Genomic DNA, 14951 nt, shown 5'->3' with positions numbered 1-14951 from the left:
GCTCACAGATGCCGGAGGCTGAGGACCATGGCTTCTCATCTACTTGAGGAGCGTGGGCTGTAGAGGAGGCCTGTCCAGGCCGCACAGAGGGGAAAGAACAATCTCGAATAGCTAGCAAACCCGGGGTTCCCAGACGCATCCCACTAGAATGGAGGAACCGCTCCGTTCTGAGAGGGTGTCCGAGGGCCCAGAGTCCACGAGAACACCTCGGCCGCAAGGGTCTGGGTTTGGCTGACTTTATTAGGTCCAAAGAGAGCCACGGGTGGCGGTGGGGCCAGCGTGTGTAGCCGAGGGCTGGTGCTAAGTGCCTTCTCGCCTGGTGTCCAACAGCTGGAGGATTTCCAGGGCCAACGAAGCCACCACACTGTCAGCAGACGAACTGTGGGAAAAACCAAGGTGGAAACACTTAGCCGTCTCCGGGGGAAAACAGCCCCTCTTCCAAGGGGGCTGGCCTCTCTCGTACCTGAGTATCTGCTGGACCAGCTACTTCGTAAAACTGCCCTCGTGCATCATTTTGAGCAGAAACAGGAAAGTCCGTCTCCGGGGCCTCAGCCCACGGTCCCAGAGGGGCTCGGAACTGGCCGCGCCGACACCCCTAAGCCAGGCCCGAGCGCCCGGCCCCGCCATCCGAACCCCTTAGGCCGCGTGCGCGGACACGGAGCCGTGGGGGCGAGTCAGACGGCAGCCCGACCCTGCCTAGCCCGGATCCTGCAACGGGCCTGCCCACGGCCGGCCTGCAGCTGACTCGTGCGCCCGGGCCCAGGTCCCAGACCCGCTCCAGACGCTGGTTCTCCCTGCTCCTTTTCGCCACTTCCTGGCCGATCAGCCGGGAGGCTTTGGGTTTCTTACCCTCATCCGTGTGGATGTGCCGTTCAGAGCTTAAAATGGCAAGTCTGTTGAATGAGACACATTTCAACCTGCGCCTTAACAACGGTTAGCGAGGAAAAGAATGACCTGTAGCACCGCCCTGAAGGATAAAACTAGTTCGTGGCAGACCCTCGCCTACACAGAAATAGGGCTGTTGCCAAGTAACCGGGGGCGGGCGTGCTGCATGAGCGGTGGGTCGCCGCGGCCGGGGCCGTGGTCAGGGGACGGTGCCACGCGTTCCTGCTCCGCGCATCAAACGTCCCAAGGGATGGCAAGAATGCGTTTGAACTCAGCCTGATCCCGGCTGAGTCAAGGCCAGTCTGGCAGAGTCCTGCCGTCCACCCTGCCCACCAGAGCAGCCCAGGGGGGACCCGGGGACTGGCAAGGAGGGGACACCGACCTCTGACAGAGCCACGTCAGGACCGGGAACACGGCCATCCACTCGTTCTCGGTCAACATGAGAAGGCCTTTTCTGGTTGGCCATCTGGACGAAGCCCAAATAAGACGCCTTCGTGGCAGCAACCTCCCTAACCCAAGATCGAGGTCTGCCTGGTGTAGACATTTCAGTTGCCAGAGTGCTGGGCGGCAGGGGGTGGGGGGTGGGTACAGAAGAGGCGACTCGCTTCGTGGTGCACTGAGCCGTGTTTTGACACATTTGGTCCAAATTTGGGCCCAGCTCTGAGGCCGTGCTGGCCTTGCTAAAGGCACGGAGTCCCCTGCTGGATGAGGAGTCCCGCAGAGGCAGGCACTGGAGAGGACGGGCTCTCGGGGGCTCTCCGCTCAACTCCTGTCCACCCTGTGGCTCTCCCGGGCCCTCCGTGGCACACGTCTGTTCGGAGTGGCTTCCTGACACACGAGGCCAGGTCCCTGGGGACACATGCCACGTGCTCCTCACCGCAGTCTTGCAGGAGGCCTGCGGCCCAGCCCGGGGAGTCACTGTCCACGTCTCACGCCACAGGGTCCCAGCAGGGCGAGGAGGCTCCCCACCCCCGGCCGAGCTAGCCGGTCCTTCCCCCTCACCTCACAGAAACCACGCACAGCCTCCCTCTTTGGCTTAAACCCGAGAGCGGGACCCGGGTAGTCTAGGAGACGGCGTCCCTTGTCCACAGACCGCCTCTCAGCAACACCCCAGCCGTGCATTTTTCTTCAAATTAACACCGAGCCCGGAACACCAGGAAGCAGAATTCAGAGAACCCTGTGGTTGTGAAAACCAACCACCGGGGGACGCCGGCACCCGTTCCCCGTCTCACGTGCCTAGTGAAGGCCGGGTGCCCCCTAGGAGGTGGATCCCTCTCTCCAGGCCCGGGAGAGCGGCTGAAGCTCAGGGGACTGTGGCCCCCGCAACCTCAGGCCACCTCCCTCAGCTCTGGGGACGAGGGCCGGACCCCACGCCAGGCTCTGGCACGGTCACGCGCAGTGAGCGGGTAACACAGGCCCGATGAAGGATGGATGCCTGGGGGCAGCTTTCCTCTTATTCCCATGTCGTTCTTCTTTGGTCAGTTGGCATCAACAGCTCAGATCAGAGGAACAACTCGTAAGCACGCCCCTTCCTCCGCCCCCACCTCTCAAGTTCAGGGTGTGTGTGTGTGTGTGTGTGTGTGTGTGTGTGTGTGGTGTCATTGTGGGATGAACCCTCCCTGTGGCCCTTACTCTACCACTCTTACAGGTGGAGGAGGCCACCTGTGCACAAGGGGTGACTGCCTTCCTCGCGAGGTTCATCCCATCCCCCTGGGCGTCCCTTCCCAGCTCTCTTCCCTATAGATGGGAATATTCCCTCCCCCGGCAGGGCTAAGACATTCTCCTTTCCTCCCTCCCCCTGCTGATTTCCCCACCCCACCCCCCACCTGCCAGTGGGGGATACCCGGGGTGGGGGGGTGCAGGGGCACGGCAGCCCCTCCCACACTGGCAATGACAGGCTGGAAGGTATGGGCCCTGGTCCTCGGTCTACTTACCCGCCAGCGGCGGCCAGCCCCTCCAGAGCCCGCAGGAGGCTGCCTGCGTCCTTGAGGTTCTCCAGATGCTTCTCATTGGATGTGACCTTCGAGGGAGGGAGAAGAAAGTGGTTGGCCGGCCCATCCCTGCCTCAGGCCCCACTGGATAGGCACCCTGAGCCTCAGGCTACTGGTGGCATCAGGGAGCAGGCCCTGAGTCCCCACCCCCCAGGGCACTGCTGAGCGGGGCACTAGAGGCAGACAGTTGTGGCACCTGGGGGTGAGCATGACAGAGCCTGTCGGGGCTGGAGACATGCCGGGTCGGGGTAGGGTGCCTTCCATTGGGTCCCTCAGGAGTGTTTGTGTTCTGGAAGCCTGAACTTCCGAGTTCGAGTAAGTGATGACGAAGGAACTTTTCCAGTTGTCAGGGCCAGGACTCCTTGGGACCTTGAGTCCAACACGACCTTGTTCATATGGACAGAAGAATCACAATTCTGGTTGCCTGGAGACCTGGGGGGCCTGCGGGGGGAAGGACTAATAACCAAACCTGGGTACACACCCCTTCCCAAGTACCCTAAGGAATGGGCCCTTGCTCACTGCCATGGTCCTGGGAAGAACAGGAAAAACATGTGGGGATCTCTGACTCTCTGGTGCCTAGGAGCCGAATCACACACAACCTAGGCTTCCAGAGACTTCCTCTGAAAGCCCTCCAGAAGAGTGCATGTCCTCAACACAAGAAGAGGCTTCAGGAATGAACCTCGATCCTAGTATTAGACTTGCTCCTCTTAATTCAACGTTTGTGTCCTACTGTTGTTTAAAAATATTTTATAAACACTTGCATGGTGCTTTACCTTTCAGAAGGCTCTCCCGTCTCCCGTCCACTCTCTCATCTATTCTTTTTATTTATTCACCTTGCAACGCAAGCACACGGCATGCTTTATAGATGAGGTAATGGAGGCTGGGCGAGGTACACCTGGAGCCTGATCCTAATCCCGCCATGAAGCTGGAACCAGGCTGGCCTCCGCTGCCCCCCTCTGCTCAAGTGCTCCTGGTCTTTCCACTTGATCACAGTGACCAGGGCCGGATGATCCTCTCCCCAGTTCGCAAGAAGAGGTCAAACATTTCTTAATCACTCATGGTGACAGGAAGGTCGCGGGGGTAATTAGACCTTAACACGGACTCCAAATTACGTGTGCATGAATTTGCACCTCCACGGAGATCCGTTCCCACCCGCTGGGTATGCCAGCTACCAGCAGCCAGCTCAGTTGCATCAGGTGTGGTTTCTGCAGAGGTTTGCATCTTAAAAGAGCCGCATGTAAATTTGTTCTGAAATTACACCCACCTTGATGCGTTCAAAGGCTGCTATTTGAAAACGTCAGCTGTAGTTCAATTCTGTCTGAAGTAAGCATAAACTTGTACTAAAGGGGTCTTCAGTGAGGCTTCCCACCTGGTTTTTCTCAAAGTTGCCACATACAGCTCAGTTGAACTATATCCAGAATTGCTGCCTTATCTGTACTGTGGGCCCGTGTGCAGAGGCCCCACAAGCTGCAAAGAAATTACAAGACTACCTCTGCACACGAGGCTCACGAGGTGAGTTAGAAGGTGCAAATAGAAAACTACAGTGAGAATTAGGTGATCAAAGGAAAAGATCAAAATAGCATCATGTGCAGCCGACATAAATGTAGCCATAAACAAATCCAAAAGAATTAACTGAAAACTATGTGATTGGGCCACTTCATTGAACTCTTTCTTACTAACAACATCAGTTGTCCTGTATATAAAGCTGAGTTAATTAGAAAATAAGGGTTTTCAATAATATCAATCGGAGGTTCTAGTTCTGGCTGGGTAAGATGGGAAAAACACATGCCACCCTTTCTCTCCCTCTACATGTAATTATAAAGCCCAAACTATAAAACGCACAGCACAGTGATTTGGGACACTGAAAAGTAAATAGCAGCAGGCAGATTGGGGAAAGGCACTGGACTCAAAACACCACTCAGCTGGTGGTGAGTTTACCACTTCTTTCCCTCCAGTACAGCCTGGATTGAAGTCAGCAAACCCAAACCATGGAAGTGAGCACTGTGGGGCAGAAGAGAGAGCTCTGGGGCAAGCCAGGCTTGAGAAGTGGGAAAGGAAACTCCCAGACGCTCACAGAGAGCAGATGAAACCTTCCAGGTTCTTTTCCTTTCCTTTCCCTCAGTTCTCTTGTCCCGGGTCCCAGGAAACTCTGCAGTGGCAGTGGCAGCAGCAACAACAGCCAGAGACAGGAGCCCCAGGCGGCCCCTCTCCCCCTAAACGTGACAGTTGTGGAAGTGAGCAGTTTATGGCCAGAGAATGGGAGATGCAAGGAACCAGAAAAGTACTGGGGAGATAATGAATCAGGAAGACCTCAAGAAACAAATCCCATCAAATTGTCTATAAACTCCTAGGCTCACCCTCAACCTGTGCATGCATGGAACTGATCCAAATGGCATACCAAAAACTTAAGGAACTGAGCTAATAAACCGCTGTCCAGATCCCAGACTGACTCCTAAAGGGCAGACACATAAGATAGGTCCAAAGAGCATTGCAAATGCTTTGAAACTAACCTGGCATTGAAATTACTATTCCAGCCTTCAACCTGATCCTAATCACCATTCTGTATAGAGTTCCAACTAGATACAGCGTCTCATAATATTTAAAATAGCCAAGATAAAATCCAAAATTGTTCAGCATACAAATAACCATGAAAATCTCAACTCACATGAGAAAAGACAACAAAAGACAATAAGTAACAAGATGACACAGATATTGGAATTATCTGACAAAGACTTAAAAGTGTTATAAAAATGCTGAAACAAGTAATCACTAATGCTCTTGAAACAAATATTAAAGTAGAATGTAACACTCTTAAAACAAGTATTAAAGTAAAGCAGTATTGGAATAGGATGTAAAAAAATTAGAAGATATAAAAAATAAGCAAATGAAAATCTAGAAAAATAGAACCCAAAATTTTCAAAAGCCATACCAAATGGATTCATTAGCATAATGGAAAGAGGCAGTGAATTTGAAGACAGATCAATAGAAATGGTCCAATCTGAGCAACGAGACAGAAAAACATTTGAAAACACAAATGGACAGAGTCTCAGGAATCTGTGGGATAATAACAAAAGGTGTGTAGCACTGGAGTTCTGGAATAAGAGGGCAGAGCATGAAGGGATGAAAATTATTTGAAGAAATTGTAGCTAAAACTGTTCCAAGTGTGACGAAACATCTAAATCTACAGATTCAAAAAAGTGAAAGACTCTCAAACAAGATAACTCCAAAGAATCCTCATCCAAAAACATCCACAGTCAACTTGGCTGAAGACAAAGAACTGTGAACTCAGGCAGAAAATAATACATTACTTATAGGAGAACACTGATTTGAATTATGGTGGACTTCTCATCACACTGAGATCAGAAGAGAGTGACACAACATTTTTAAAGTGCTAAAAAAGAAAAGAAGTATCAAACTAGAATTCTATGTCTAGCAAGAATATCATTCAGGAATTAAGGTGAAACAAAGATATTCTCCAATGAAGGAAAAATAATAGAAGCAGAATTTCTTTAAAAGAATCACTAAAGGAAACTCTTCAGGGGTGCATGGCTGGCTCATTAGGAAGAGCATGTGACTCTTGATCTCAGAGTCATGAGTTTGAGCCCCACGTGGGAGGTAGAGATTACTTAAAAACAAATAAATAAATAAACTTAAAAAAAGGGTGGTGGTGTTGGGGGGGGGGGGGGGTGGAACTCTTCAGAGAGAAAGGAAATAACACCAGAAGGAAACTTGGAACCTTAGGAAAAAAAGGAAGAGCAACAGAAATGGTAAATATCTGAGAAAAGTAAAACACACTATTCCTTTATTTAAAATACACTTGGTGGCAGAAAAGCAAAACATACAATATTATCTGATAGGGTTTTCAACATATGTAGATATAAGAAAATTGGAACATAAAGGGGGAAGGGTAGAGGAATCTATAATGTGGTAATGTTTGTATATTATAATTGAAGTGGTAAAATACTGATTATAAATAGATTATGAAAAGTAAAGTCTTTCATAGTCCCAAAAGCAACAACTAAAAAAACTTAGTAAAAAATACAACAGACAAACTGTACTACTAAAAAATGTTCAATAGCTTAAAAGAAGTTAGGAAGAAAAAAAAAACAAGAAAATGAAAACAGAAGGGATAAGTATAAATCAAGTAAAAAGGTAGACTGTATCCTATCATATCAAGAATTACATTAAATGTAAATGATCCAAATGCAGCAAATAAGAATTTTTGTACAATGACCAAAAAAAAAAAAAAAAAAAAAAAAGACCCAACACAATACTATTTACAAGAATCTTAACTCAAATAGAGAGAGATAGGTTGGTTAAAAGTAAAAGGAGGAAAATCATGCAAATATGAATCAAAACAAAGCTAGAGCAGCTATATTAATATCAGACAAAGAAGACTTCAGAACGAAAAAAAATTACCAAAGATAAAAAGGTTTTGTCATCAAAAAGATAGAACAACAAGTGTGTACCCATTTAGCAATAGAAAATAAACATACACAAAGCAGGGGTACTGAGGTGGCTCATTCAGTTAAGCATCTGACTCTTAATTTCGGCTCAGAGCATGAGCTCATGGTTCATGAGTTTGAGCCCCACATTGAGCTTTGTGATGACAGCATGCAGAGCCTGCTTGACATTCTCTCTCTGCTCTCTCTCTGCCCCTCCCCCAACTCACACTTGCACATGTGCTTTCTCCCTCGCTCAAAATAAATAAACTTAAAAAAATACACAAAGCAAAAACTGATACAACTGAAAGGAAAAACAAACAAATGTGCAACTGTAGTTGGAGGTTTCAAAACTACTCTCATAGTAATAGAATGAGTAGGTAAAAATCAGCAAGGACATAAAAGAGTTGAACCACATCATCAACTAACTAGATCTCATTGGCATTTGTGGAGCACTAAACCCATCAATAACAGAATATATATATTTTCCCCAAGAAATCAGGAACGCTTGCTAATGTATATAATATTCTGGACCATAAAACAAATCTTAACTAATATAAAAGAACTGAAACCATATATATTATATTTGTAATCATAAACTATAAGTCAATAAAGGTAACAGGGATATCTCACATCCCTTGGAAATTAAACAACTTACTCCTAAATCATCCAAAGATCAAAGAGGACATCCCAGGGAAAATCAGAAAATATTTTAACTTAAAAATTGACTATACAATATATCAAAATCTGTGGAATTCTGCTAGAGCAGTGCTTAAAGATAAATTTATGGTACTAAATACATTAAAAAAGAAGAAAAGTTTAAGTGAATAATCCAAGCTTTCATGTTAAGAAACCAGAAGAAGAGTAAGACAAACCAAAACTCAAAGAGGGAAGAAAAAAGGAGCAGAAATCAAAGGTAATGTGGTAGATGTAAATCCAAATGTTATCAATACCTACCTTAAGTGTGCATTTAACAAACGCACTACAAGTAAAAGACTAAGATTTTGAGACTAGATATAAACAAAATAAAATACAACACAACTACATGCTGCTTACAAGAAACATTTCTTTTTTCCCCCTTTTAAATGTTTATTTATTTACTTTGAGAGAGAGAGAGAGTGTGTGCACAAGCAGGGGAGGGGCACAGAGAGAGGGAGAGAGAGAATCCCAAGCAGACTCTGCACTGTCAGTGCAGAGCCTGACACAGGCCTTGATCCCATGAACTCTGGGATCATAATCTGGGCTGAAATCAGGAGCCGGATGTTTAACTGACTGAGCTACCCAGGTGCCCCCAAACATACCTTTTTAAATATAAGGGCACAGACCAAATGAAGGTTAAAGAATGAAAACAGATGCCACATAAACAGTAACCAGACAAAGCTGGGGTAGCTACTATCAGACAAGGTAGACTGGAAGCCAATAATTGTAACTAGAGGTAAAGAGTTATTTATTTATAGAGGTAAAGAGTTATGTATTTATAGAAAGATCAATTGACCAGTAATATATACCAAGACTAAATTTTTTTTAAAATTTTTTAATGTTATTTTTGAGACAGACAGGGACAGAGGTGAGCGGAAGAGGGGCTGAGAGAGAGGGAGACCAGAATCCGAAGCAGGCTCCAGGCTCTGAGCTGTTAGCACAGAGCCCAACACTGGGCTTGAATTCATAAATCATAAGATCATAACCTGAGCTGAAGTTGGAAGCCCAACTGACTGAGCCACCCAAGTGCCCCTACCAAGTCTAAATTCTAAATGTACTTAATAACAGTCTAAAAATAAATTTAAAAAAAATGATGAAACCAAAGGGAGAATTAGACACCAAAATTATGGTGGGATTACTTTTCAATCTCTCCCAGTAACATGCATACAAACATCAGAAGGACACAGAAGTTTTACACAAGATTAGCAAACCTGACCTAATTGACATATGTAGAAAATTCATCTAACAACTTCAGAATATATATTCTTTTCAAGGGTACATGGGAAGTTTTCAAGATATGTCATATGTTGAGTTATAAAACAAGTTCTGACAAATTCCAAAGATATTAATCCAACAAAATATATCAGGATCTGTATGCTAAAAACTACACAATGCTGATGAAAGAAAAAACACCTAAACAAATGGATATACTATGTTCATGAATTGGAAGACTCAATGAAGATATTAATTCTCCCCAAATTTAGGTTTAATGCATTTCCTATCAAAATCCCAGAAGGATTTTACGTAGATATAGAACAGCGGATCCTAATTTGTATGGGAGGGCAAAGGAACTAGAATAGCTAAAACAATTCTGAAAAAAGAATAAAGTTGGAGGAACCACACTATACAGTTTTAAGATTTACTATATAGCTACGGTAACCATGACGGTACGGTATTGGCAGATATACAGATCAATCAAATAGAATTGTTAGCCCACACACAGTCACACACAAATACTATCAACATTTTGACAAATGTGACAAGGTAATTGAATGGGGGGAAGACAGCCTTTTGAACAAACAGTGCTACGACAAAGGATGTCCATATGCAAAAAAACAAAAACAAAAAACAAAAAAAACCCAAACATGAACCTGGACACGTATCTTACTCCTTAAATAAAACATAACTCAAAGTGAATCGTGGATCTGAATGTGTAAAATCTAAAACTATAAAACTTCTAGAAGACAATGTAAGAGAGAATCTATGTGACCTTAGCTTTGTTGATGAATTTTTAGATACAATACGAAACCACAACCTCTGAAAGAAAAAAACCGACAAATTGGATTTTACCAATATTAAAAACTTGGCTCTTCGTAAAACATCGATAAGAGAGTAAGATTGGCACAGACTGGGAGAAACAAATGCAAATCACGTATCTGATAAATGGCGTTTATCTAGAACACATAAAGAACTCTTAAAATTCAACAGGAGAACAACCAACGCAATTTTTTAAATGGGCAGACAATCTGAACAGACACTTGACCAAAGAAAGTATTATGGGTGGCAAATGAGCACGTGAAGAGATACTCAATACCATTTTTCATCAGAGAAATACAAACTAAAAGTGCAATGCCATGCCGCTACGTACCTATTAGAATGGCTAAAATTCCTAAAACTAACAATGGCAAACGCTGGCCGGGAAGCAGAGTAGCAGAAACTCTCATTCGTTGCTGGTTGGAATGCAAAATTCCAGCACTTCAGAGGACAGTGAGCCGCTTTCTTATAAAATTAAACACAGTCTTACCATATGGCTCAGCAACTGCACTCTTAGGTACTCACCCAAGTACACTGAAAACTTACGTTCGCACACGAGCCTGTCGGCAAAAGTCTATAGCAGCTTTATTCACAGTCACTGAAAAGCGAAAGGAACGAAGATGTCCTTCCACAGGGAAATGAAAAAACAGGGAACGCATTCATGCATTATTTGGTGTATAGGTCTGACTGGGCTTTCAAAATGACAGATCAGTAAAGTCTGGATGATTTTTGAAAAGATACGAGTTTTAATTTACCTTGCTAAATTATTTTGTCCTGTGATACCAATTTCCTATAATTAGTCAAGCTGGTAAATTAGGACTTCCAGTAGCTTTGAAATGATCCTTAGGAGTGAATCACTCCTTTCTCCCAGAGTGTGGGCTCCTCCAGGACACTAAAGGTTATAAATTAAGATGGGAACCAACCTTATTTTAGAAACATTCCCCTGTGCCTACCAATGTGGCCTTGGACCTTCTATTTTCTCGGTACTTAAAACTTTGTTGAGAACCAAATTATGGGTCTGCTCAAAAGCCATCCTACCTATCCTCTTCTGTGCTATCAAAACACAGAACGTTTCGTGCACACTGAAAAATCTCAATGACGTAGAAGTGACACTTGTCCATTACGGCAGTGAGTTTCTGGTTCAGCAACTGTTGGAGAACTTCTCATGTCCGTGAGTAGAGAAGTCAAGAAAGGGCAGGGACTCTTTAATAAATCATGTAAGAGGAGCCTGGCAAAGGGTGTAAACACAATACTTCTTCCTGCAATCACTATTTTCATTACTAGCACTCAGTGAGTTCCCAGAAGCCAAAACAAACAAACTCAATTTTATTTTCTAATAACGTACTACAGCAGAGGTTCCTGGACCTCTAAGAGTCTATGAGTGGATTTCATTATTTCAGAACGTCCCTTTCCTGCGAACAGAGTCATGCCTGCCTCACATTCCTCCTCTTTATAATAAAAATGCATCGGCTGAATACGAGTGCCTGTCATTATCTCACACTGAGACATCCGACTGGTAGCTGTGCGGCTAAAGTCAATCAAAATGAAAATAGGAATTATACCAAGTATGTGCAGTGCGCATGGTAGACAGGATCATTCAAAACAGGGGGTGTTTAAGAAAAAGGCCAGAAAAAAGTTGGAAGTTTGAACTTAGAATTAAGATCCACCTGGGAGGACTATCCCTCCACTTCTGTTTGATTGAGGATATATAAAAAACTGATAATGTACTTCGGGCAAATACACGACTTATTCAACTGGCTACAGTCACTTGAACACGGCGTGTGTCAATCAGCACTCACGCATCACTGGGAATAACCAAAACACCGAAAGGAGACACGTGCGTCCTACAGAATCAACCTTCGCGTTCCCCAGCAGGCTCACGAACTGTAAGGTAGTGGCTTTACACACACCGTAAAGGACAGAACTGGGGTTGGCTCCTTTCTGGAATTCAGCTTCCCAAAGGCAAACTGACAAAAAAATGTCCCACTGTCCCCCATAGTGGCAGGACACTGAATTTGGCCAGCCCCCTCGGTTTGCAGGTGAGGCTGTGACGAGAGGACAGCGGCTGGCCCAGGGTCACGGTGGCCTCTGAGGGGCAAAGCCAGGCCTGGCGCCCGCATTCTTTATCCAAGGTCATAACAAATGTGCGAATAAGAACTTTGATTTTCGATCGCTGTGGTGTACCGTGAATTCATGCTCATAAACGTGACTCACAGCATCGTCCTCGTGAAGCTCATAAAACGCTCCAGGACCAGCTTCTCTATTAGAAACGGTTTCGGGAATCGGGACTTAACGTGGCTGCAGCCGAGTCAGGCATGGGCAGACCGTGGGGGTTGTTTATGAGGGTACAATGACATACGCCTGTGTCTTCGGTGATCCTGAATGCGTGTGGCGAAGCGAAGCCAAGTTAGCTTTAGTTTTCTAACCAGAGAGGCCTCCGGACAGGCCCAGGCAACACTGAGAAACTAGAAAAAAACCTGGAGATGAAACAGGCAACAGTGAGCCAGGCCAGGTGCTCCCCGGTGCTTGTTATTACAGACACACACTTCACACAGGGGAGGACTGTCTTAATTCTGTGGCCTTCAGATCTCACCAACACAAGTCGAAACAGGCAGGGAGCTATGACAACTCTACTTCAAAGAGTTGAAATTTCAAAAATAAACCCGTACACGGAGCCCCTTTATTTAGTTCTCTTAACATACGCTTTGTCTTCTCTCGGCTGAGGTTTTTAGGTTACTTCAAAGCCGTTTTTACCAAATGCATATGGAGACAGGCTCTCTCCACTTGTTATCAGACGCCAGGATGGAATCTGGGGAAGAACTTCCGGAAGGTGTAATGGGGTCTGGCAGTTCCTCCCCCAGGCTCTATCTGGCGTTGCAGTGCTCGTTGGGGGCCTCTCCAGAAACTTCTTGAGCTGCCGCCAGGGTCTGGCCTCCCACATTCACATTACAGCAAGACTGTATTAACACACACCATGCTGCATCTGGGCCCCTGTGCTCATTATGCCTTCCCATGATGCTGAGCGCATCTGGGGTAAAATGGAGTAATTCTCGTGCAGCTTTCCATAGCCTCGTGGCCTCCATGCCTTCCCTGGAGTCCACTTAAAAACTTTATGTTCCTCAGTGAAAGCAAGGGAGGTCCCTTCTGACCAGGACTAATAAGCAGGGCGATGACTGGAAGGAAATCCGGAGGTACCCCTGATTCCTGTGAGCGGATCTGCTGGTCACGGAGGGGCGAGGGGTTCCAGCTAGAACCTACTCTGGGGCGTCTTCGGGGAAGAGACAGGACTTACCGATGAGGCAGCCCTAGTCACCAAGACTTGCTCATCTAGATTTGGCCCAGACTCCCACGAACTCAGGCTCTCTGGAGAGGGACAGAGATGCTATACTAAGCCTGGATGGTCCCGGGGCACACGCAGACTGACCGCAATGGAGGCATTCTTCTATGCTCTTCCGGAAGCACCAGTTGGCTTTGATTTGCGGTTGAGCAGCACTGAGGCCCGGAGAAATGGTGGCAGCTGGAACATATTGATTCCTCAAGTTGAAGAAGTCCAGGCGAGAAGAAGAAAATGGCTCTTATTCAAGAGCACCCACGAGTTTCCACGTTGAGGACGTAAGAACTGGGGCGGCGAGGGACTGTGCCCAGGGCATTAGCAGGTGTGCACGGGCAAGGCTAACAAAACCTAGGTTTCAGGTAGGAACTGATGGGGTTCACCTCTGTCTATAAGACTATTTGCGCTAAAAGGCCTAGGAGTACAAAGGCCCTGGAATTTGGGTCAGGAAAGGAAACGAACACGTGTGTGGTACTACGTTCACGAACAGAATTAAGTGCTTTCAACACATGACTTTCTTTTGGACAGCCTTGCGAAAAATAAATCTTAGCATGCTCACTTCCCAGAAGAGGAAATGGAGGCTGGCAGGGCTTCCGTGACTTGCCGCAGGTCACCTGGCCAGCAAGCACTGGCACGGAGATAGGACCCCGTCTACCCAACTTCAAGACCCCGGCTCTTTCCGAGAGATTGCTGCATCCTCACATCTGCTGAACACCCAGCACAGCTGCTGGCTGACTGGATAATGAAAGCAAGTGACTGACTGGCGAAGTGTGGTGTCACCTCGAGCGCCTCCACCTACAATGCTGGTGATCTGGTGTAAAGGCTTGCCCGGTCTGTGCTGCTATGCACGCGGCCCCTTGCAAATCACACAGCACCCTCTGCTCCCCGCCACTGTTGTCGTTGACTCTCATCACTTTCACTGGGAGCGGGGAACCATACACTCTCTCTTGTAGACCGAACTGGGGTTCCAGGTGTAGACCGAAGGACTCTGCGGGTCACATGTACTGTCCGCTAAACGGTTCCCGATGTGGCGACCGCCACTCGTTTGGCGATTTCTCTCAGTGCCTGGCTACCAGAAGGCTTTACGCATCCCTCCTTGCATCCGGGGTGGGACGTCTGTCCTTGCTGCTGATGGGAAGTGAGTTACGAGTTTTCTGGGTTGCCATTGTGGACTAGTATTTCCTAGTCTCTTCACAATAACCATACGAGGAAGGTCTTCTATGATCCTCTGGTTAGAGATGAAGCGACAGCGGGATCCCCCACTACTGGCCAGCAGTGGAGCTGGGATGGAGACCAGGTCCGGCTGACTCTCTCCAATGCCCCCCTTGCCCTAATCGCCATGCTGTCCTCTGCCTTCTCCCCCGTCAGGGTCTGGCTGCAGAAGCACTCAACACAGAGACAGGGCCGGTGTCGGAGTGGGGAGGGTAGGAGCAGACGTTACCCATGAGTAATGAGAAGGCTGACATTCCGGAGTGGGGGGAGTCAGCCCGAGCCTGCAGGAGCCGGGGTCCCTGGAGGAATGGCTGGGCCTGCAGCGTTTGCGGCCACAGCCTCTAGAGCGAGGGTCAA

The 14951-nt window shown here is 46.9% G+C and overlaps 1 protein-coding gene across 8 annotated transcripts in view; it reads right to left on the bottom strand.

The window, feature by feature from the left end:
* Positions 1-220: 220 nt before the first annotated feature.
* Positions 221-14951, bottom strand: part of ULK4 (unc-51 like kinase 4) — a 577302-nt gene continuing 562571 nt past the window's right edge. For 7 of the 8 annotated variants that reach the window (XM_078432438.2, XM_078432445.2, XM_078432442.2 and 4 more), the window contains 2 exons: positions 2820-2905; positions 221-379 (listed from right to left, as the gene is read on the bottom strand). In XM_078432438.2, coding sequence (XP_078288564.2) covers positions 301-379; positions 2820-2905 — 165 coding nt within the window. In that variant the 3' untranslated portion in view covers positions 221-300. Of the gene's footprint in view, positions 380-2819; positions 2906-14951 lie in introns of those variants that run through there. The other variant, XR_013549925.2, reaches the window with a different exon arrangement.

This window comes from Panthera onca, chromosome C2, assembly GCF_046562875.1.
Source record: "Panthera onca isolate mPanOnc1 chromosome C2, mPanOnc1 haplotype 2, whole genome shotgun sequence".
NCBI classification, from domain to species: Eukaryota; Metazoa; Chordata; class Mammalia; order Carnivora; family Felidae; genus Panthera; species Panthera onca.
The sequence above is the reverse complement of the archived record's forward strand: the minus strand, read 5'-3'. Positions and strand labels throughout refer to the sequence as shown.